The sequence below is a fragment of the Panthera onca genome, chromosome A3 (genome assembly GCF_046562875.1).
Source record: "Panthera onca isolate mPanOnc1 chromosome A3, mPanOnc1 haplotype 2, whole genome shotgun sequence".
Classification (NCBI taxonomy): domain Eukaryota; kingdom Metazoa; phylum Chordata; class Mammalia; order Carnivora; family Felidae; genus Panthera; species Panthera onca.
In genome coordinates, this window is record NC_138341.1 from 31,010,623 (window position 1) to 31,035,451 (window position 24,829).

The following is a 24,829-nucleotide window of genomic DNA, read 5'->3' on the forward strand; positions in this document are numbered from 1 at the left end:
AACTTTTTGTGGATTCATTAGGATTTTATATGAATGAGATGATTGGAGCTGTGAACTGTTTTAATTTAAAAAAAATTTTTTAATGTTTATTTTTGAGAGAGAGAGAGAGAGAGAGAGACAGAGCACGAGTGGGGGAGGGGCAGAGAGGGGGAGACACAGAATCTGAAGCAGGCTCCAAGCTCCGAGTTGTCAGCACAGAGCCCGACGCGGGGCTCGAACCCACAAGCTCATGTGAGCCAAAGTCTGACGCTTAACTGACTGAGCCACATCAATTATTTTTAAATATTGGGGTTTTCTCTCCTACCTTTTAGTGGTGATGTCTAACTTAGTTGCATTGTGAACAGGGAATGTGGTCTACACAATAGATTATTATCATTTGTCGCTTGCTTCATGGCCCTCTGTACGTGGCTGTTTTCATAAATATTCCATATATACTGGAAGAGACATTGTTTTCCAGGGGTTCTGTGTCTAGTTCCAGTATCTTGATTGTATTTAAGCTAGTTCATACGGTGTTTAAATCGTATCCTTACTTTCTCTCACACTTTATCAATTACTTAGAATCTTACGTTACAAATCTCCCATTCTGATAGTGGATTCAGTTTCTCCTTGTATGTGTTAATTTGTGTTTTCTATATATCTGAGACTCGTGTTTGTAGATGCATAGGAGTCTAAAACTGCTCTTTCTTTATCATAAATTGAACCATTTTTAGTGTGTTGTGTCCCTCTTTAGATTTAAAGCTTTTTGCTCTAAAGAGTATTATGCCCGATGTTCAGCTAATTACACCTTTTGGTTATTATTTTCTTATTATACCTCAGGTGCATAGAATTGGACTAAAACTACTTTTAGCTCTTACAAACTCTCATGACTGGTCCATGCATGTGCCACTTTTATTCATTTAGTTAGTTATTATAAATAATGTGAAAGCATCCATGAAACCACGTCCTAAAACAAAAGATAGGATGTAGACAGTAGTCCTCATCAAACATTTGGCTCCCCTGCCTCCCCTCACCTGAAGATAACTATAATCGTGAATCTATAATGTATATTGTTCATTCCTTCTTTTTAATACATCATTTTATTGCATCCATGTGTATATTAAAACACATTTAATTTTGATTGTTTTTATGGAAAGGGGATTGTGTTGTATATAATTTTAAGAGCTTTTTTTCCCACTTAATATAAGTTTGTTAAGATTCCTTCATATTGGGGCACCTGATGGCTCAGTTAGTTAAGTGTTTAACTCTTGATTTTGGCTCAGGTCATGATCTCACGGTTTGCGAGATCGAGCCCTGCATTGGGTTCTGGGTTGATAGCACAGAGCCTGCTTGGGATTCTCTGTCTCCTTCTCTCTCTGCTCCTCACTGCGTGTGCATGCACACACTCTTTCTCTCTCTCTCTTTCCAAATAAATAAATAAACATTAAAAAAAAGATTTCTTCATAATTTTGCACATCACTGTGTTTCTTTCATTTTGACTGTTGTGTAATATTCATCCACTCTTTGATGGGCATTTAGTTTGTTTCCTGGTGTTTGCTATTTGAAAGTACTGCTCTTTTTATTATACATCTCTTTCTGCACATAGGCAAGAGACCTGGGTTACTGGGTCCTAGCGTATGTGAAAGTTCAGTATTAAAAGATAATTCCAAAGTGTTTTCCTGAGGGTTTCACCAATTTACACTTCATCAGATCCTGTGGATTGACTTCCTCCCCAGCATTTGGTATTGTCAGATTTTTTACCTTTTATCAACAAAATGAGCTTAAAGCAATATCTCTTTGTGGTCTTTGCTAGTATTTCTCTAATTGGCTGAACACTGAACATCTTTTCTTATGTTTATTGACTATATGTATTTTCTCATTTGGGAAAGCCTATTTATATCTCTCAAGCATATTTCTGTTGAGTTCACTGAGTTTTTATAATTGAATTTTAGGAAAGTATTTATGTGTTCTTGATATCTGTGTTCTCCAGTTGTGTTGCAAAACTATCCATTCCTGGTTTTTATTTTGCATTTTTATATTTTTTAAAGTGTCTTTTGATTAGCAACAGTTTTTCATTTTAATATAGTCAAGCTGATTAATCATGTGTAATTAATAATCATTTATAATTAATGCTTTCATATTTTGGTGAAGAAAATTTTTTTGCTCCAAAGACTAAAGGGTATTCACCTATACTCTCTACTTAGAGTTTAAAAAATTATTTTTAACATTTAATTCCTTATATCATCCAGACTTGTTTTTATATTATATGATAGAAATTCAATTTCATTGGTTTTTTTATAGGAGTAGCCATTCTCCCCCCTCCGTCAATCCCTTAATTTCCCACTGATCTCACCTGCCAACTCTATCATGTACCACATTTCCATATATGTATGGATCCACTTCTGGCCTTTGTTTTATTCCATCAGTCACTCATCTGTTCCTGTACTAATAGCATATTGTCTTGCATTTTAAAAGGATCACTCTGGCTGTTACAACTTTCAAGAGAGTTGATCATTATTTATTATTTCTGCAATTTTAGGTATATTACAGCTAATACTGACACAGAAGAACAGAGTTTTCCTGTCCCTAAGGCATTTAACACACACATAGAGGAATTACATTTAGATGTCCTTCTTCAGAAGGTTGATAATTTACGTATGAATGAATCTAGCAAGATGGAGAGTTTTGAACTACTTTGTGACCACAAAGAAAAGGTAAGAGATGTGAGATAATAGCATCTGTATGATTTTAGTTTTTATTTAATCTGCTATCCCATTTATGTTATGACCGTAACAATTGGGTTAGTTTACCCAAGCCAAATTGGTTGATGCAAAATTTTTCTATAATCTAAACGAAACTTCAAAAAAGTAAATCTAAGAGTTTATTATGCTCTAAGATCATGAATATGAGAACCAGAGATATGATTATACAGTTTTATTTTTATTTGATATTTATTAATTTGTTGTATTTAATACATACTCTGTAAGATAAAGAATAAGACATACTCCTCTTGGGGCAGGAAAAACTACATTTTAAGTTTTCTGTCTTGTAGTTATTAATGTAACAGCTATCAGTACAGTATTTCAGTCCATTTCTACTAATGGTCGTTTTTCAATGTTTAACATTGGGCTGAATTGGGAAAGCCCATCCTTCCCACTACAACCACCAAAAAAAAGAAAAAGAAGGAGAAAGACAGAGAAAGAGAGGAAGGAAAGAAGGAAGGAAGGAAGGAAGGAAGGAAGGAAGGAAGGAAGGAAAAAAGAAAGGACAGATGTAAGAAGAGGTTCTCAATAGCCCAGTGAGCAATGAATCTTTCTTTCCCATGAGCAATTTAAATCCTTTGTCTGAGGCTTCAGCAACTCTAAACAGATTGTTTAAAAGTTTTTAAATCTCCAGCATTATGATTATATTTTTAGGTAATATAGGTTAAAAATGTGACTGCTCTTTCGAGTATATGTGATCTCTAATGCTCACTGAGACATCATATTGAAGGTAGGTAACTTAGAAATAAGAAGATACTACCACCAGGGAAAACTTACAAATTCTGGTACCTATCAATTCTCTCTTCCATGTTGGTGTAGAGGTAGAGTCTGGATAACATTCATTATTTTTGAGATCCAAATGTAACCCTATTAAATCACTTTTTGTAGCCTGAATATTTGAATTTAAAATTCAAATTTTATGCACAAATTCATTGTATGCACGTGACTAGATTCAGTCATCTATAAATACCAGTTCATCTGCCTAATTTTTTAAAAGTTACAGTGGAAAACATTTATAGTTTCATCAAGTGACTGAGTCAATCTAATGTATAGTGCTATTTTTTCTTTTCAGTTTAGAGATGAAATAGAGTTTATTTGGAGGTTTGCTCGCGCTTATGGAGACATGTATGAGCTATCTACTAATGCACAAGAAAAGAAACATTATGCTAATATTGGTAAGTATTTTATAAAGATTGATTATTCTCAAGTGACAATTGTTATCTATAATAACCCATCAATGAATTTTAATTAAAGCCAAATTATCTTAGCTAAAACCAATATATTTAATCTATTTTATATATCCTAGTACTGGAAAATACATGTAGTCTAAGGCCAGAAATTTTTTTCAGGACTAAGGTATATATTCTTTAAAAATATTTGAGTATAATAGAATAGACAGCTTAAAAACTCGAATTTCAGATACTAAGTTTATGACAGAAAGACAATTAGGTAATATTTGAGGAACAGTAAGAGGCAGAGGATAGGTATCTCCAGCACAATTAAAATAACCTTCCTTGACTCCTATAAGGGAGAACTTCAGGTGCCACAAAGAAATAACTACTTAAACTTCAATGTCTTTTTTTTCTCTCTTTTTTTTTAATGTTTTATTTATTTTTGAGACCGAGAGAGACAGAGCATGAGCAGGGGAGGAGCAGAGAAAGAGGGAGACACAGAATCTAAAGCAGGCTCCAGGCTCCTAGCTGTCAGCACAGAGCCCTGCGCGGGGCTCAAACTCACAACCGCGAGATCATGACCTGAGCTGAGGTTGGTCGCTTAACCGACTGAGCCACCCAGGAGCCCCGTGTTTTGTTTTGTTTTTTTCAAAATTTATCTCAATAAAACAAGATTAGTCTTGAGTTGATCATTGTTTAAGCTGACTGATCCAGTACATGATGGTTCATGATACTGTCCTCTACCATTTTATGCATATTTTTTGAAATTTTCCCTAGTAACAACAGCGTATAACAACATAGTAGTAGCCAGAATGTCAAAGCTTTTATACATATCTATTTCTGTCACTTAATATCAAAACTCTTTCTTGCAAAAAGCCCATTAGCTGCCAATTCTCTGAGCTTCGGGGCAATAATCTGACATTAGACTTCTTTAATTTCTTCTTTTATTCTAAACTTTCTCTTCTCCAAGCTTTCTTTCTTTAAGTTAGCATGAGGAAGAAACAGCACGAAAATAATGATACTACACATCTCATTCCACGGTAGTTCCCTGTCTTTTTTATTTCCAAGAAGGAAATATTTCCAAACTCTTTGTAATTATTTTCCTTCCACTTGTAGATTTCCTTGCCACATTATTCATCATCAGCTTTGTGGGGCAGTTTTTCTGTAGTGATCCATCTTGCAGGCCATACACAAAATCGAATTCTGGAGAAGAGGTTTGTTAACTCTAGGGTAAATAAAAATTTAACCAAAGAGAAAAAAACTGATTTATTTTCATATCTCCTGAGAAAATCACAGTCTAGCTATGTAAACTGCTAAAGTAGGAAAGACTTTTTATTGTCTGTAAGCTCCTGCCCTACCCTGGGCATCAGGGGTAGTCCTGTGTGTGATAGGAGGTAGAAATGAGAGCAAAATCACATGTTCTCAGACTGTAGACAAGCTTATGGCTTTGGGGGGGGGGGGGCAGTATCATTGAAATAACCATATATTATAAAGAAACAAATAGAAATATGTTGTGTAGAGGAGAATGCAAGGTGTTAAAAGAGTAATCACAGAAAGGATATGACGGCAGCGGCTGGGGGTTGATGCAGGGAAGTCTTTACTGTGAAAGTAAGAGTTTCAACTTAGGTGAAATCACTTGGAATCTGTATTTTAAACAGAGTAGAAGTTTAATTGAGTTCATGGAAGAGGTGGTAAAAATGGAAAAAGAAATAGGCGGGAAGAAATCTGGGGACAAAAATGGAGATTGGAATAGGATGTATCTTAAAAAATGAGAAACCTTTATAGTGTCAAGACAAATGAGTAAAAGCCTACGATGTATTCTACTCATTCACATATTGAAATATATTAAAAATAATTCTTTTTTTCTATCCATTTAGGAAATATTTATTTGAAATTACTGTGTCCGGGAGTGATGTTAAAATGAGGGGTTGAGGGAGGGAGAGAAGGAAGAGAGGAGGGAGGTAAATGTGATTAAGTTGGTGCCATGCTAAGGAACTTGCTAGATACATCAACATGGAGACAGCCCAATATACTTCAGTGTTTGGGTAGTGAGTGCTTAGGAAAGGTGATGACAGAGTGTGCTAGAGCTGAGACCAGCGTTGAGGGACACTGGAACTCAGTGTGCGGGAGGAGGACGTGCTGACTCGTTTTCCCCATAATAGCGTATTTAAAATTGTTACCCCAAGGCATGATTTGATCACTGGAGAGCACAGAATTCCTTCATAAAACTCAGGATGGGGTATAGCATTACACAGTGTGTCTTATAAGCACTCTGATCATAATTTGTATTCCAAGTAAACTATGAATCTTATATCTAAAGGAACATTATTATAATTTCCAGAATTAAGTGATCGATACATGTGCCTCAAATAGATCACAAAGTACCATTTTGTAAGTGAAACAGCTGTCCTTTCAGACTTCAGCTACATAAACGAGGCTGCAAAACCAGCCTGCATATGACCGACCCAGCTTCCTTTTGTATTCTCAGGGTTATGGACTCTCCTCTATTTTAGGCTGGTGGTTGTACATTAAAAGCTATTTTTGTTCATTTGGCAAAGTAGCTACATGCTGATTTCATTTTTAACGTTTGTACATTTAAAGCTATGTTTTTCAATTGTTTATTTAAAAATCACTCTTTGAATATAGGTCTACAATGTAATGTCAGTATTAAAACACTTCACTTTTTAATTTTTTCCACTTTAGGTAGATTTATACATGAGATATTTCCCTTAATGGATAGAGCTATAAAATATAGAAGTGTCCCACCTTAACACATTAACAGAATGGTTTTAGAATTAAGGATCCTTATTTATAAAGATAACAGCATCCACTTAACTTAGAAGAGCATTTTGCAGATCCCTGGATATTCTCTTCAAGGCAACAACAACAACAAAATGGAGCAGGGTAAAGGGAGATGGTATAAAACAAAGCAGCCCCTTTTGGAGAAGGATTTTCAGAATGTTGTCCAGTTTCATTGCAAGCATTTTGGTTTTTCAGGCCGCTAGACAAACCTCTATCCAAAGTAATTATGACATTACGAAAAGTTACTTCTAAAACTAAGTGGAATGATTTGGCAGGGTGATTTATGTATGTGTCGAGCCTGTTCGTTTTTGTGCACGATTAGGTAAGCACTTCTCTGGGAAGCCTTCCCTTTGGATGGAGTTCTCTAACATGCTCTCTGTTTTTCATCTCACTTTTGGTTTTTACACGCCATTTGTTTGCTTATATACCTGCTTTCTACTGAAATGTGAACCCTTGGAAGTCAAAAACTGTGTCTTAATTTGACTTTTTATTCCCAGAGATTATGATACGACACTCAGAAGGCATACAGTAAGTGTCGGTCAATTATAGAACGATTTTTATTAATGCTTTTAAATAATGATTGGATGACTTTTCTTGCACTTGGTTACATCGCTTAGTCCAGTGAGCTTAAAACCTGAGCATTCATCAGAATCTCTACAGGCTAGTTAAAACAGATTGCTGAGCCCCACACTTTGTTATAGGGTAAGTCTCTCTTTTAGCCAAAAATCTGCTTTTCTGTAAGTGATGCTTCTGGTCTTAGGAGCATATTTTAGGAACCACTGACTTAATTCAGTAATCTACCCCCCCCCCCCCCCGACTCATGTGAAGGTACTAAATGCAAGTACATTTTTCTTTCAGGGAAGACATTGGGGGAAAAAGCTATTACTAGAGCGCCCATGAATGGGCATTGTCATCTGTGGTAAGTACATAGAACTTACGCAGTCTTTTAGAATTCTCATATGCCTCTATATAAGTTACGATCGATTTTTAAGATATTATTGACCCTTTAACCTGTCAGTCACATTCACTGAAAAATATATTTAATAGATAGCAGAGTAACTATTCTTAGTCTCATGTATTTTACAATATGTATATTTTAAATATATTCAAGGTAAACTTTCATCGAAGATTTCCTAAGTGAATCTACCAAGTGCAGCCCCTTCGAACATGATAAATTCTAATTAAGTGTGATTTAACATTTTATTTGAAAACAAATATTAAAGTGATATCATGCTTCTAAATGAAATGTGGAAAGAATGCTTCACAGGATAAAAGCATATGGCTCATTTTTTATACCTTAATGAGCTTGTGTTTACTAATACTACAGGTCAAAGAGAAGTCGTGTATAATATAAGAAAGCTCAAACAAAGGGAATTTAATTCGTTGCATGGGTGTAGCTGACTACCCTTGGGGAAACAAATATATTCTTGAATATGTTTTATTTTGGATCCTTTGTTTGTTTAGAATTATAAAACACAAATAAGAAGACATATACTGTTTTTAATTAACACTTTGTAGTTGCATTTTTACAACATTTTTTAGTTCCTTGCGGCAATACAGGTAGTTCAGGTGCTAGAAAGATGACAGTAATAAATTAATTTATGACCCTTCTCTCAGACCTCGGTTTCCAGAAATCCACCCCTCTTCGGAATTATTTTATTCTCCTGGAGCACTTTGAGGCAGAAATGGCTCCCTTTCTGCAGGTCTGCATTTGCCCCACAGGGAATTGGTTTCACTCCACCAACTCTCAAGTGCAAACCTGTTTATTTACTCTGCCACCAGCAGGGGGAGCTCCACTCACACCGTCCTCTTCAAGCCTCTCTGGTTAGGAGTCAAGGACATTTTCTATGTCCCTGGAGGGACACAGGCCAAAATAAAAATAGATCTTTTGACCTGCTCTCACTTTGCCTAAGACGAGGTGCAAGCTTGCCCCGGCCCCCTCCACGAGGGGAAAGCCACAGGACTGTGGAAGCCACAGTCCCCAGAACAGTTCTATCCACAGGAGCCCTCACTCCTCCACCTCCCGCCAGGAGAAAGGTACTTTTGCAGTTAGCGTCTTGGTACATATCTTTAGGGTCATTTTCCCAATGTATGAGGGTATTATTTCTATAACCAAATTTACCTTCTCATCTAATTTGCACATTAATATCAATAAATTAACATGTATGCCTTAAAGTACTTCCTTTCTTCCACTTTTAGTGGTAACTACAATGAATTTGTACTGATCAAGCCACACTCTCTTCATTTCCTCTGATATTGGGAGTGTTTGGAAGCTAATTGGCCAGATTTAGAGGCAGAAAAAGGACCCAAGCCCTCCTCTTAACTCTGATCTGCTCCTCCCCCCATAAGTTTGTCATAAATGACAAACTTTGGCCAGGCCAACCACCTATTTTTATAAATAGTTTTACTGGCTCACAGCCCCGTCCGTGCATTTGTGCACAGCTGTGAAGTTCAGTAGTTGCAACCTTGACTCTCTGACCCGAAGCCTAAAATGTTTGCTACCTGGCCCTGCAGCACAACTTTGCACATCCATGACTGAAAGGACTATGTGATGGCTTATAAGCTTCAGTTTGAAATACAAGATGCAATCTTCAGGAATAATTATCAGAAAGGATTCACACTGAGGGGATGGTTGAAAAACAAATAGCATCTTAAGACTTGTTTTCCATCTTCATTTCTTCCAGAAAGCTTCAAAACTTTAAGTCTTCATAAAGCTGTCCACAAAAATGTTGTTATTTTTGTTGAACCAGCCCAAAATACTTCTAGGATCAAGAGAGTAAAGTCGCTGTGGCTTTGTAGTTTGTCAGCCCCATGGGCTTGGCCGTAATTACAAATAATATCTTACATATTTGTTGTGCTCTACTGTTCACAAATTGTATCCACATGGCTTACAGCACGTGATTTACAGAACAACCTGTTTCCGTTTTAGGGGTTAGGGTGAGCAAGGTAGTGTATGGGGGAGGTGTGGGGGCGGGGATAGGTTGTTAGTGAGCAAGGGTCACACAGTAAGTAGAAAAGCAAACACCAGATCTTTTATTCGTATATACTCGGTATTCTATTACATTATTCTTCCTCTGCTTTCTCACGGCATAAATAGCATTTGTGCTGAATCAGAAGTACCGCAGGGAAGGTAATGGAGTTATTTTAGTAGCTGTTGACACAGGAATGTTTGTCACTTATTAAAGATATATTCAATATCAATGCCAAGAAAATACAGAATTTTTGTCAAAGCATGTATGGTGAGAATGACCTCTAGATGGAGGTAAAAGACCATATTGTGAATTAACATTCTTCAGCCTTCCTATCAACATGAGATGGTTTGTGAAATAAGATTTTAAATTGCATTTTTAAAGATGAACAATATACAAGAACAACAACAACACACACGCGCGCGCGCGCGCACACACACACACACACACACACACACACAGACATAGGTGGAACTGATCGCCAGAAAAGAAATGATGATCCTTTGGGAAAAAAGTGGTCAGGTGAACTTTGAATTTATGATATCTAGAAAGATAAATAATATTTTAGAATGTAAAGAAAAAAACTTCAAAACAGATTGTGAAATGCGTAAGACTGTAGGACAGATTATTATAAGGGAAATGTGCCTGTTTCATGCAATGGTATTCATAAGTCATAGTTTTTGTTTTTCCTTTTTCTCCTCGCTCAGAGTCAGTTGGAGAGAATGTGCTGAGACAGCACTATTAATGCCTCGAGGTGTGCATTACATCAACCTGATGCTGATGTTCAGAAAATAGATGATTGATCCTAGATCAGTGAACACAGATTCTTTTCTTTTGCTTCCAGTACAAATGTTTCGTTCTATAAATCTCTGGTTGAGAAAGTTCATATAGATCCAACAGATTTTTCTAAAAATGTGACATGATTTGTTTTTTTAATTTTTCTGCCAGTGTAGGGAGTAGGGAAATTGAACTAGTATATGTGAATTTAAGCAAGGCAGTGAGGTCAGTTTACTTACCACATTCTTGTGGACAAGATATAGAAATGTGGGCAGGCCTCTGGGTTACCCATATTGAGAGAAGGGTTTAAGCCAGTTGTTCAACAGAGTAACTGTTGGCAACATCACTATCAACCTGGAGACGATTCCAGGATTCCACGTCTGTATCTTAGACACTAGTGTGTTCCATAATTTTGTCAGTGGGTGAAGATATAATAAGTATGTAATAAAAGTTGCAAGTAACACAAAATTATGAGGAACAGAGTGTATGATGGGTGACAAGAGTAATTCAAAAGACTTTCACATTAGAAACAAAAGATTTTCATATATGTGAATGAATAGAGATACACGTGGAAGGAGGGATGGAAAGAAAAGTGTCAAAATTTAATTTAGGGGAAAACATGAAAATTTGGATAACGTGGGGAGTTTAGTTAATAATAACATATTAATTTGGGTACATTGCAAAAATTACATATCAATCTTGTCTGACAGTGTTAGTACAGTTGTGATAAATGTACTGTAGTAATGTAAGATGTATACAGTGGAGAAAACTGAGTAATGGGTATATGGGAACTCTCTCTACCATCTTTGCAACTTTTCTATAAATTTCAAGCTATTTTAAGATAAAAGCTTATTGGGGCACCTGGGTGGCTCAGTCGATTAAGTGCCAGACTTTTGGTTTAGGTTGTGATCTCACGGTTCGTGAGTTCGAGTCCCACATCAGGCTCTGTGCTGACAGCTCAGAACCTGGAGCCTGCTTTGGATTCCGTGTCTCCCTCTCTCTCTACCCCTTTCCCACTCACACACTCTCTCTCTCTCTCTCTCTCTCAAAATTAAAGAAACATTAAAAAAATTTTTTTTAATAAATAAAAGCTTATTTTTTTAAATAAAGTGACCTAAGGTTTTAAATACAAATAATGCCCACAACAGAAATGGGGGAATTTGGGGATGTAGCTGTGTGGAATTTTGCTCCACTTTCTGGAACTCCCTGGGAGGAATGATAAAGCAGAACGACAGAGAGAATTTCAGAAGAACATGGTCAGACCGGAGGTGACAGTAACGGTTTTCCAGGGGAGCTCACGAGTCCAGTAATCTATTCCTACAAACTCAATCTCTGGTGGGTGGTGAGAGGTATGTGTCAGGCAATGTGATGGTAGAATTTGTGAATAGTAACATCTCCTAATCTGGTTAAGTTCTCAGGTCACTTTTGATAGGTTGATTTAGTCATCATTCTTGTTCCTACTGTTGCAGATTTGGTTGATTGTATAGAAACTGAAAATTAAGAGGTCAAAAAAGTCATAACTGAAAAGTGACCATTTTATTGTTTGTCATAAGTTGTGCAAATTGTGGGATCTTTTGTGCTCAGGAATGGTCTCACTGTTCCAAATTAAGAAAATTGTTCACTTCATTTTTGTACTTGAAAGTTCTGCTTATCCACAGAAATGATCAAGATAAATACCCAAAGTTACATCTTTCATTTCAGTTATGATAATGCAAGTAGCAATTAATACCTACTCTTCAAAGATTTAGGTAAATGAATATTTTGCACAGACAGAAACCCTCTGAATATGAAAAGTAATATATTCCCAGGTTTTGGAGTGAGCAAATTGCTAAACAAATATTGCACCCAACTTATTTCAAATAATTATTGATGTAACTTTTGTATTCCCAGTGGGAAAAAAAAGCAAACAATTCATGGGATGCCATATTCTCGTATGCAGTGTTTCCAAGGAAGGATTGAAGGTCATGGGGAATTTTTTGGAAAAGCGTATTCATGGGGCATCTAGGTGGCTCAGATGGCTGAGCGTCCAACTCTTGATTTTGGCTCAGGTCACGATCTCACGGTTTTTGTCATTGAGCCCCACGTCAGCCTCTGTGCTGATAGTGCAGAGCCTGCTTGGGATTCTGTCTCTCCTCCCTCTCTGCCCCTCCCCCTACTTTCACTCTCTTTCTCTCTCTCTTTCTCAAAATAAATAAACAATTTTTTTTAAAACTTTCAAGAAAAAGAAAAGTGGAGGTGCCTGGGTGGCTCAGTGGGTTGAGCATCTGACCCTTGATGTCAACTCAGGTCATGATCTCATGGTCTGTGAGTTCGAGCCCTGTGTTGGGGTCTGTGCTGACAGTGCAGAGCCCGCTTGGGATTCTCTTTCTCCCTGTCTCTCTGCCCCTACACGCCCCCCCTCAAAAATACATAAATAAACTTTTTAAAAAAAGTGTATTTTGAAATTACCTTTGACTTTGTTTGTTTTAGTCATGATACTTATTTTTGTTTTCAAATGATATCAAGGGAGGCCGTGACATTTTTATTTTTAATTCTATTAAGGAAGAACAGGGATATGATGACACAATATATTTTTTCAATTTATCACTGTTATGACTAGACTTTTTCTGAGAGCCTCTTTGTGACTTTGATGCTGATGATGGTGATAGAAGCAGCTAATATTTCTTGAAACTCACTGTGTGCCACGTAGTATTCTAAGCAATTACACGTTTTAGGTATCTTGCCCTTGTGGCACACATACGAGGTAGACGGTGTGAGTATCCTCAGTAATAGCTGAGGAAACCAGCCTCATGTTAATGTCAAGTATTTATTATTTTTAGGGCCCTTGTATCTATCTGAATCCTTTCATCAAATATTAATGAATGCTTTAGAGATATTCTTAAAATGTTTACTTGGTATATTTGATTAAAAAGTTCACGCACTATCCACTGTTTTTATCCTTTTCAGGTATGCAGTCTTGTGTGGCTATGTGTCTGAGTTTGAGGGCTTACAAAATAAAATCAACTATGGACATCGCTTCAAGGTATTTCTTGATATTAAAGATATTTTAATGTAGCTATGTGTACCATTAAAAGGCATAAATCAAATTATTTAATAAATGGATCTCTCACGGTGTGTGGGTGGCTCAGTCACTTAAACGTCCAACTCTTGATTTTGGCTCAGGTCATGATCTATTGGTCATGGAATTGAGCCCATGACAGGCTCCATGCTGGGTATGGGGCCTGCTTCAGATTCTTTCTCTCCCTCTCCCTCTGCCCCTCCCCTGCTCATGCGCTCTCTCTCTCTCTCTCTCACTGTCTCTCAAAAAAAAAGTTATAAAACCCAAATTAATCTCAATCTCAAGAAGTTTATCTTTTTAATTTTTATTTTATTTTTTCAGTGTTTATATATTTATTTTGAGAGAGAGAGAGAGCATGTGCGAGAAGGGGAGAGGGGCAGAGCGAGAGGGAGAGAGAGAATCCCAAGCAGGCTCCACGCTGTCAGCAAAGAGTCCAAGGTGGGGCTCCAGCACACGAACTGTGAGATCATGACCTGAGTCAAAATCAAGAGTCAGATGCTTAACTGCGTGAGCCACTCAGGTGTCCCTATCTTTTTTATCTAAATGAAGTGACAGTCTTTAAATAGTACTGTGCCAAAAAAATGAAACGTATTTGAGTGATTGAAGATTATTATTCTAGATCTTGGAAGAACTTACATAGTAGATGAGTATTATTTTTTCAAAGACAGGATTAGTCTTTTGGTGATGAGTTCACCAACATCAGAAACATGATCGGGACTAATTAGTTAACATTACTTGCATATTGACTTGGTGGAAGGAATAGAATCCAATCTGGGACTTAAACTTACCATGATAAATGAATAAAATACTTGCGTATTGATTTGGTGGGGGGAATAGAATCCAATCTAGGACTTCAACATACCGTGATAAATGAATAAAATAAGTAATATACGTGTAAATCATTTGTAATGTGCCTGTAGCTTTGATAGCTCAATAAATGAGCTAAGAAGTTTCTTTGTTTTCCAGCTCCCTATACCCATTTTGATAATGTCAGGGGAACAGCTTCCTCCACAGCCCAGTTCTGCTATTCTGTCTTCCATTATATCCTAATCATTGGAAACTTGAAAGCGTGCTGCTGAATGAGTATTAGCTAGGCAAGTCATGGGCAGACAAAAGCGTCACTTGGAGGTTTTCTACTTTTTATAGTGACGTTGGCTTTAAATTACCCATAGCTTAATGAAATCATCATCACAGTCAGGTTCTAGTTGTGAGCACTCATTTCTGATAATTGAATTATTGGTATAACGTCTTATGTTAACGGTAGGGATTAAGGAGGGGGACTAAACAACACCGTAAAGCCCCTTTGAATTTCGGCACAGCTGCATTCAACACCACCTGAACCCTGAGAGATGGTATTTGTTTTGGACTTTTCTTTTAGGAGCATCTGGATAAAGCAATCCAGTTTTTACCTGAAGAACCTTTTTTGTATTACCTCAAAGGAAGATACTGTTATACTGTAAGCCGAATGTTTTTATCCATAATTCTTATCTCAATATACTTTGATTACGTGATATATTTTTAGTGACTTATTCTTTCTTTAGTTGTCTCACCAGGTGGCTGCTGTAGGGAAAATGATAAAATTAGTACGTGTTTTATGAGTTTATGATTGATTGGTTTATATACCATGTTACATATGGCATGTGGTTTTATATGTATACATAGATGTCTGTGCTTTTCCACCTACCACCTCTCCATTTCCCCTCACAACAATCACACCGTCTCCTTTGTGCTCTCTCAATTGGCGATCAGCCACCTACCTGCGTGTGCCCTGTGTTGGTGTCCTACTCTTTGTTTCGTGAGAGGACTTTGTCACTTAACAGAGTGTCTTGAGCATTTATGTGCCTACTGTTCTTGCCTTGAAAGACCTGAATTTAGAAAAGGACATGAAATATATAGGAATAAATAAAGGCAGCTGGCGAGTCTAAGCCCCGGTGTGTTAAGTGACGTTAGTTTATAGAAAATTAACATAATGTGAAAATACGTCTTCAGGGATGCATGAAAAAATTATGCTTAAGAGAAATGCTATTTCTGAATGAGAAGATTAGCATAAGCAAAAGAGGAAGCTTGTTAGTTGAGGTTTGAAGATTAGGAATGGAAAAGGAAGCTTTTTTGTTGAACACCTGCTATGTATCAAATGTGCAGTTTATACTTTATATTTCTTATCTCCTTTAATCCTTAAAACAGCCCTGTAAGCAGTTTTTATTATGCCAGTTTTTGGTATTAAGAATCTGAGTCTTCATGAAGGTACAAGACTCCAAAGGCTTAAAACCCACCAACCCGACCTCACACGAGTCTGGGGCTTGAATGTACATTATATGTTTAGGCTTAAAAAACCCAAGAAGGAGGGGCGCCCGGATGGCTCAGGTCATGATCTCACGGTCTGTGGGTTCGAGCCCTGCGTCGAACGGCTGACGGCTCAGAGCCTGGAGCCTGCTTTGGATTCTGTGTCTCCTTCTTTCTCTGCCCCTCCTCTGCTCATGCTCTGTCTCTCCCTGTCTCTCAAAAATAAATGACTGTTAAAAACAAATACCACCCTGCAGCCTACCAGTGCGGAGCCCCCGCCACCCTCAGGGTCCTCAAGGTGCTGGTTGCGTGGTGGCCCTCTGGAAGACCCGACCTGCACTGTGCCCCGGGATGGCTCTGCGGCCACCAGGTGAGGCCAGATCCAAGGGCAACATGTGCTACCTGCCTAGGGCGGCCCAGGATGCCCCCAACACCTGGACGCCTCCTGCACACCTTTCCCGGCCTGTGGCCGCTATGGGAACATGCTAACCGCTGCGGGGGAAGATGTTCAACTTTTCCTGCAGCTGGAGGCCGCCGTGCCTGCATCCCACGCTACGTCCCCCTTTGCCTTCCGGTGCGGTCCGCGCCTCCCTTGCTGAGCTCCAACCTGGCCCTGTGGAGGGAGCGGCTCTACGATCCGCCCTGGTACAGCAAGCCACCAGCGCGGTACCCAGTTCCCCAGCTCCCCAGAGAGGTGCCCCACTTCCTCAACAGCAGCCACGAGTATACAGGCGCCACCAGTGAAGGCTTGGGCCATACTGGTGGCCGACGCGACAGTGGCCAATGCCGTGGACCTGAAATTTTCATGCCGCCGCCGGCTGCGAACACTTCCCGGTGACCTGAGGGGGTGGAGGCCTCCCAGTTATTATCTTGCTCCCCCAGCAAGTGGTCTGAGGAGGGCTCCAAACTCCTGAACCAGCAAGGGAAGTCATTTTCCCGGGTTCCTGGTCCCCACAGACAGCTCTGGATCTGCTTCTCTTTGTCGAACTCTGGGTAAAGACTCCTTCAACTACCAGAAGGTCTCTGCCTCAAGCAGACGATGTTTGGTGAAGTGTGGCATTTTTGGTGCATTCTGCAGTAGCCTTGTTGCCAAAGGAGTCAGGTTTGGACCTTTTCAAGGTAAAGTGGTCAATGCCAGTGAAGTCAAGACCTATGCAGACAGTTCTCTGATGTGTGAGGCCGTCAAAGGTGGTCATTTGAGCCACTTTATAGATGGAAAAGGAGGTGCAGGGAACTGGATGTCCTCTGTCAACTGTGCCTGTTTCCCCAAGGAGCAGAGCCTGGTTGCAATGTCAAAGGCAGATATCTTACGAGAGCTGCAAGGATATCTGCCAGAACCAAGAGCTCCTTGTGTGGTATGGAGACTGCTATGGAAAGTTTTTGGACATTCCCGTGAGCCTTTAGCTCACAGAACAGAGGAAGCAGGTGCCTGGGCCCTCTGAAGAGTCTGCAGAAGGCTACAGGTGTGAAAGATGTGGAAAAGTATTTACCTACAAATATTACAGAGACAAGCACCTCAAGTACACCCCTTGTGTGGACCAGGGTGATAGGAAATTTCCCTGCTCTGTCTGCAAACGATCCATTGAGAAGTGGGACCAGCTCCGGATCCCTGTCCTGCATGTTCACGAGAAGCACCAGCCTCACAAGTGTTCTACGTGTGGGAAATGCTTCTCTCAGTCTTCCAGCCTAAACAAACACACGAGAATCCACTCTGGAGACAGACCATCCCAGTGTGTGTATTGCACAAAGAGGTTCACTGCCTCTAGCATCCTCTGCACATATATCAGGCAACACTCAGGAAAAGCCCTTCAAATGCAAGTACTCTGGTAAATCTTTTGCATCCCATGCTGCCCATGACAGCCGCATCCGTCACTCACGCAAGGAGGATGATGGCTGCTTGGGCAGCATCTGTGGAAAATCCTTCCCGGATCAAGAAGCCTTCTACTCCCACACGAAGCTTCACGAAGGCTACTAGCCCTCAGAGAGTATGGGGACAATGTAAAAACTAAAAGCTAGGATTCTGTCTTTGTTTTCCTTGCTTATGAGTGTGTCGTACAGACAGATGATAGTTATGCTAAGATGAGAAACAGAAAAATGGAACCGGCCAAAATGCTGAGTTTAACTGATTTCACCAGCGTTCACAGAAATATTATTCACAATTTAAAAAAAAATTAATGTTTGTTTATTTTTGACAGAGAGAGAGAGAGAGAGCATGAGCAGGAGAGGGGCAGAGAGAGAGGGAGACACAGAACCCAAAGCAGGCTCTAGGCTCCGAGCTGTCAGCACAGAGCCTGATGCGGGGCTCAAACTCACAGATCGCGAGATCATGACCTGAGCCGAAGTCAGACACTTAACCGACTGAACCACCCAGGCGCCCCATTATTATTCACAATTTTTAACAAGAACGGAATTTTGGTAAATTTACCTAAAAGTAGTGAAAGCTGGCTCTTAATAGAGCTTAAGGGTCTGGAAACTCAACACAAACCCTGAGAGAAGGACACTAGGAGTAGAGTTTGATTTTTGTGATGAAAAAGACCTTTTCTCTGTTTTGGACCCCAATTGTCATGCCTGTGGCCATCGCCTGGTCTCTTCTTCATAGAATAAATTCTTTAAAAGTTCAAAAAAATAAAAATAAAAATAAAAACAAACAAGCAAACAAAAACCCAAGAAGGAAATTCTGATTTAAAGTGGATCCTGATCTTCATGGCATAAACAAATGGCAGAAGCTAATGTTGATCTTCCCTGGAAGAATATACATGCACACAGGCCTTATAAAACTGCAGAGTAGCCCAAGGATGATGAGGTCACAGTCAAAAATAATAGAATATACAAAGAAATAAGCCATCAAGTATGACAGTCAACAGAAACCAAAATCAGGAATAGATCTAAAAGGACTTCAGATTTTGGAACCGTGGAATATACAATGTTAAATAGCTACTTATACAGTGTGTGTGTGTTTTTTTTTTTTTCAAATAAAAGGAATCGGGGAGAGGGGAATGGATGAGGAGCATGAGACTACAAAACTGACCAGGTAGATTAGAAAAAAGATAAGATAAATTTTGGTATAAAAGTCTATTATTTCACATTAAAAGAAAACTCAGTGGAAAGATTTAGCAGTTGATAGGCACCACTAAAGAGAAAATTAGTGAACTTTAAGGTAAATCTGAAAAAGTTGCCTGGAGTGCAGCACATAGGAACAAAGAGATAGAAAATATGAAGGAAAGATAAAAAGACATAGAAGGGAAGAAAGGATATTGCACAGTGCTAAATTTTCATGTGCTCTTGGTAATTAATAAAACAAGAAGGCAAAAAAAAAACCATATTAAGCATGTAAAACATTGGAGCTTCCCATTTAATAACCTTGATCTAATACACATATAAAAATAATGTACCATTGGAGGATACACATTTTTCCAGTATATGTAGAGTGTTCACAACATTGATCAATATGAGGTCATGAAGCAAGTCTTAATAAATTTCAAAGAATCAATATCAAACAGGTTTCCTGATCATAATGCAATTAAATTCAAATTATGAAATAAAACAACTTAAGAAACATAAGTCTTGAAATAAGAAATTATAATTAAAAAAACAACAAGGAGATGCCATTTATTCTTACTCATTTGATAAAATTTATAAATATCCGTGTAAGATGTTGCAAAGATATGGAGCAACAGGAACTTTTGCATTGTTGTAGGAGATGCTGCTTTGGGAATAATTGGATACTAGCTTTTAAATCTGATTACTTGCCTACCATATGACCCACAGTGGTGCCTACCCTAGAGAAAGTCTTGCAAATGTACTCTGGAAGGCATGTACAAGAATGCCTGCAGCAGCCTTGTTCCTAAGAGCAAGAAAATGAAAAAGATCCAAATGTCCATTTACAAAAGAGTGGATGAAAACTCACTGACATATGTTTAAATGATGGAATGTTTCACAGCTATTTAAACGACAGAACTTCAGTCACACTCAGCAACCTGGATAAAATCTTAAAACTATAATAAGTGAAAAAAATAAGTCATAGAAAGAAATAAACAACATGGTATCATTTTTTTTTAAAGTAAAAAAAAAAGCAAAAATAAACAGAGCAATAAGTAACACTATGTAGGAAGGCAAGAGAATAATTTTGTTTAATAGAGGTTAATGGCTACTAGAAACCTAGAAAATGATACTGGGAAGGAAGGCACTTGATGGGGTTGAGAGAGTATCAGTACCCTCTTAAGTATTCATTTCTGAATCCTTTTAATCTTTTATGATAAACTTCTAATACTCATATTTGGGAAAAAAGAAAAGTTTTTAAAAGGAAGCAAAAAATACTGTGCATCCCCTGTAGAAGAGGACTGACGCACACAACTTGCAAGCACCGTGCCCCTGCCCACATGTGCTTTGCAGAGTGGCCCAGCTGGCCCCTGTCTTGGCAGCAGCTGCACATCTCCTGTGGAAAAGGACCAGCACCACCTTGTTAAGGGTACACACCCTGCCCACTATGTTCAAGGGCAGGAGATTTATCTGACTTTCCTAACACGGAGAAACAGGCACAGAGAGTTAGGCAAAATGAGGAGACAGAGGAATATATCCCAGATGAAACAACAGGACAAAATCACAGCAAGAGACCTAAGGGAAACATAGGTAAGTAATAGGCCTGATAGAGAATTTAGAGTAATGATCACAAAGCTACTCACTGGACTTGAGAAGAGAGTGGAGGACATCAGCAAGACCCTTAACGCAGAAATAGCAAAGAACCAATCAGAGTTGAAGAACTCAATAATTGAAATTAAAAGTGCACTGGATGGAATAAATAGCAAGCTAGAAGAAACAGAAGGACGAATCAGTGATCTGGAGGACAGAGTAATAGAAAGGAATCAAGCTGAGCAAGTGAGAGAAAAGAAATTATGCAAGATGAGAATAGACTTAGGGAACTCAGTGACTCCATCAAATGTAATAACAATTGCATTATAGGGATCCCAGAAGAAGAATAAGAGGAAAAAGAGGGCAGAATATTTGAAGAAACAATGACTGAAAACTTCTTGATTTTGGAGAAGGAAACAGAAATTTAGATCCAGGAGGTACAGAGATCCCCCAACAAAATCAACCCAAGGAGGTCCACACCAAGACATATAGTAATTAAAATGGCAAAAAGCAGTGGTAAAGAATTTTAAAAGCAGCAAGAGAAAATAAAACAGGTACATATGAGGGAAACCCCATAAGGCTAGAGACAGGTTCTTCAACAGAAACTTTGCAGGCCAGAAGGGAGTGGCATGATATATTCAAAGTGCTGAAAAGAAAAAAAATCTGGAGCCAAGAATACCCTATCCAGCAAGGCTATCATTCGGAATAGAAGGAAAGATAAAGAGTTTCCCAGACAAACAAAAATTAAAGGAATTCAGGACTACTAAACCAGCCCTATAAGAAATGTTAAAGGGGACTCTGTGAGTGGAAAGGAAAAACCATCAATAAGAGTAAGAAAGGTAGAAAGTACAAAAGCAATAAAAATAAGTATATCTTTTCAAATGCCCATGGAACATTCTCCAGAATAGATCACATGTTAGGCCATGAAACAAGTCTCAACAAATTCAAAAAGTCATACCATGCATCTTTTCTGACCACAATGCTGTAAAACTAGAAATCAACTGCAAGAAAAAATCTGGAAAGAACACAAATACATGGAGGTTAAATAATACGCTACTAATCAATGGATGAGTCAACCAAAAAATTAAGGAGGAAATAAAAAAAATACATGGAGGCAAATGAAAATGAAAACACAATAATCCAAAATCTTTGGGGTCCAGCAAAAGTGGTTCTAAGAGAGAAGTTTATAGCAATACAGGTCTACCTCAAGAAGCAAGAAAAATCTCAAATAACCTAACATGACACCTAAAAGAGCTAGAAAAAGAAGAACAAACAAAACCCAAATCCAGCAGAAGGAAGGAAATAATAAAGATTAGAGCAGAAATAAATGATACAGAAAAAGAAGGGAAGGAAGGAAGGGAAGGCAGGAAGGCAGGAAGGAAGGAGGGAAGGAAGGAAGGACAGATCAGTGAAACTAGGAGCTGGTTCCTTAAAAAGAGCAACAAAATTAATAAACCTCTAGCCAGACTCATCAAAAAAACAAAAACAAAAACAAAAAGAGAACTCAAATAGAAACAAAAGAGGAGAAATAACTGACCCCACAGAAATACAAAGGATTATAAGAGAATATTATGCAAATTTATCCCAACAAACTGGACAACCTAGAAGAGATAGATAAATTCCTAGAAACTATATAACCTACCAAAACTGAAACAGGAAGAAATGCAAGATTTGAGCAGATTGATTACCAGCAGTGAAATTAAATAGTAATTTAAAAACTCCCAACAGGGGCGCCTGGGTGGCGCAGTCGGTTAAGCGTCTGACTTCAGCCAGGTCACGATCTCGCGGTCCGTGAGTTCGAGCCCCGCGTCAGGCTCTGGGCTGATGGCTCAGAGCCTGGAGCCTGTTTCCGATTCTGTGTCTCCCTCTCTCTCTGCCCCTTCCCCGTTCATGCTATGTCTCTCTCTGTCCCAAAAATAAATAAAAAACGTTGAAAAAAAATATTTAAAAAAAAAAAAAAAAAAAAAAAAAAACTCCCAACAAATAAAAGTCCAGATGGTTTCATAGGTGAATTCTACCATATATTTAAAGAAGAGTTAATACTTATTTTTGTCAAACTTTTCTTAAAAATAGAAGAGGAAGGAAAATTTCCAAATGCATTCTAATAGGCCAGCATTACCCTGATTCCAAAACCAGATAAAGACGCACTACAAAAAATAACTACAAGCCAATATCTCTGATGAACATACATGCAAAAATCCTCAACAAAATAATAGCAAACCAAATCTAACAATAGATTCAAAAAATCATTTACCATGATCAAGTGGGATTTATTTCTGGCATGCAAGAGTGGTTCATTGTTTGCAAATCAGTCAGTGTGATACATCACATTATTAAGAGAAAGGATAAAAAACCATATGAACATTTCAATAGATGCAGAAAAAGCATTTGACAGAGTAAATATCCATTCATGATAAACATGCTCAACAAAGTTGGTTTAGAGGAAACCTACCTCAACATCATAAAGGCCTTATGTGGAAAAACAGCTAACTGAGAGCTTTTCCCCTAAGGTCAGGAACAATGCAATGATGTCCACTCTCACCACTTTTATTTAACATAGTACTGGAAGTCCTAGCCACAGCAATCAGACAAAAAGAAGGAGAAGGGGAAGGGGAAGAAGAAGGGGAAGAAGAAATAAAAGGCATTCAAATTGGTAGGGAAGAAGTAAAACTTTCACTATTTGCAGTTAGGAGAATCTATATATAGAAAAAGACTTCCTCGAAAAACTACTAGAACTAATAAATGAATTCATTCAGGTCACAGGATAAGAAATCCCCGTGTACAGAAATCTGTTGAATTTCTAAAAGCAGCAGAAAGAAAAATTAAGAAAATGATCCCAGGGCACCTGGGTGACTCAATTGGCTGAACGTCTGACTTTGGTTTAGGGCATGATCTCGCAGTCCGTGAGTTCGTGCCCCATGTCGGGCTCTGTGCTGACAGCTCAGAGCCTGGAGCCTGCTTCAGATTCTGTGTCTCCCTCTCTCTCTGCCCCTCCCCCACTCACACTCTGTCTCTCTCTGTCTCTCAAAAATGAATAAAATGTTTAAAAATTAAAAAAAGAATCCCATTTACTATTGTAGCAAAAATAATAAAATACCTAGGAATAAACTTAAAGAGGTGAAAGACCAGTACTCAGAAAACTATAAAACGTTAATGAAAGGAACTGAAGATAACACAAAGAAATGGGAAGACATCCATACTCATGTGTTGGAACAACAAATATTGTCAAAATGTCTATACTCTCCAAAGCAATCTCTAGATTTGATGCAATCCCTATCAAAATACCAACAGCATTTTTCACAGAACTAGAACAAGCAATCCTAAAATTTGTATGGAACCACAGAAGACCCTGAATAGCCAAACATTCTTGAAAAGCAAAAGTGGCAGTATCAGAATTCCAGACTTCAAGTTGTATTACAAAGCTGTAGCAATCAAAACAGTTTGTACTAGCACAAAAATAGACATGTAATCAATAGAACAGAATAGGAAGCCCAGAAGTAAATCCACAATTACATGGTCAATTGATCTTGGACAAAGGAGGCAAGAATATGCTATGGGAAAATGACAGTCTCTTCAACAAATGGTGTTGGGAAAACTGGACAGCAACATGTAACCGGATCACTTTCTTTCACCATACACAAAGTCAAAATGGAATAAAGATCTAAATGTGAGCCCTGAAACCATAAAAATCCTAGAAGAGAGCACAGGCAGTAATTTCTCTGATATTGGCCATAACAACATCTTTCTAGATGATTCTCCTGAGGCAAGGGAAACAGAAGCAAAAATAAACTATTGGGACTGCCTCAAAATAAAAATTTTCTACACAGCAAAGGAAACAACCAAAAAAACTAAAACACAACCTACTGAATGGGAGAATATATTTGCCAATAACATATCTGATAAAGGGTTAGTATCCAAAATATATAAAGAACATATACAACTCAATACCCAAAAAACAAAAAATCCAACTAAACATGAGAAGACATGAACAGACATTTCTCCAAAGAAGATATACAGATGGACAACAGACACATGAATAAGTGTTAAACATCACTCATCATCAGGGAAATGGAAATCTAAACCACAATGAGATATCACCTCACATCTATTGGAATGACTAAAATCAAAAACACAAGAAATAACAAGTGTTGGTGAGGATGTAGAGAAATAGGAACCCTTATGCACTGTTGGTGGGAATGCAAACTGGTGCAGACACTGTGGAAGGTAGTATGGAGGTTCCTTGAAAAATTATAAATAGAACTACTCTCTGATCCAGTAATCACACTACGGGATATTTACCAAAGGATACAAAAACATTAATTCCAAGGAATACACGCGCCCCTATGTTTATTGCAACATTATTTATAATAGCCAAATTATAGAAGCAACCTAAGTATCCAT

At 38.2% G+C, this 24,829-nt stretch overlaps 1 protein-coding gene and 1 pseudogene across 7 annotated transcripts in view; both read left to right on the top strand.

Moving 5' to 3' along the window:
• The window catches only part of RMDN2 (regulator of microtubule dynamics 2), a 76,964-nt gene that overhangs the window by 31,113 nt on the left and 21,022 nt on the right, over window positions 1–24,829 (top strand). For 4 of the 7 annotated variants that reach the window (XM_078444789.2, XM_078444788.2, XM_078444792.2 and 1 more), the window contains 5 exons: window positions 2,516–2,690; window positions 3,811–3,913; window positions 7,571–7,631; window positions 13,405–13,480; window positions 14,895–14,972. In XM_078444789.2, coding sequence (XP_078300915.1) covers window positions 2,516–2,690; window positions 3,811–3,913; window positions 7,571–7,631; window positions 13,405–13,480; window positions 14,895–14,972 — 493 coding nt within the window. The remainder of the gene's footprint in view (window positions 1–2,515; window positions 2,691–3,810; window positions 3,914–7,570; window positions 7,632–13,404; window positions 13,481–14,894; window positions 14,973–24,829) is intronic. The other 3 variants (XM_081795208.1, XM_081795209.1, XM_081795210.1) reach the window with 2 other exon arrangements.
• Window positions 14,988–18,040, top strand: LOC132691457 (PR domain zinc finger protein 14 pseudogene; annotated as a pseudogene).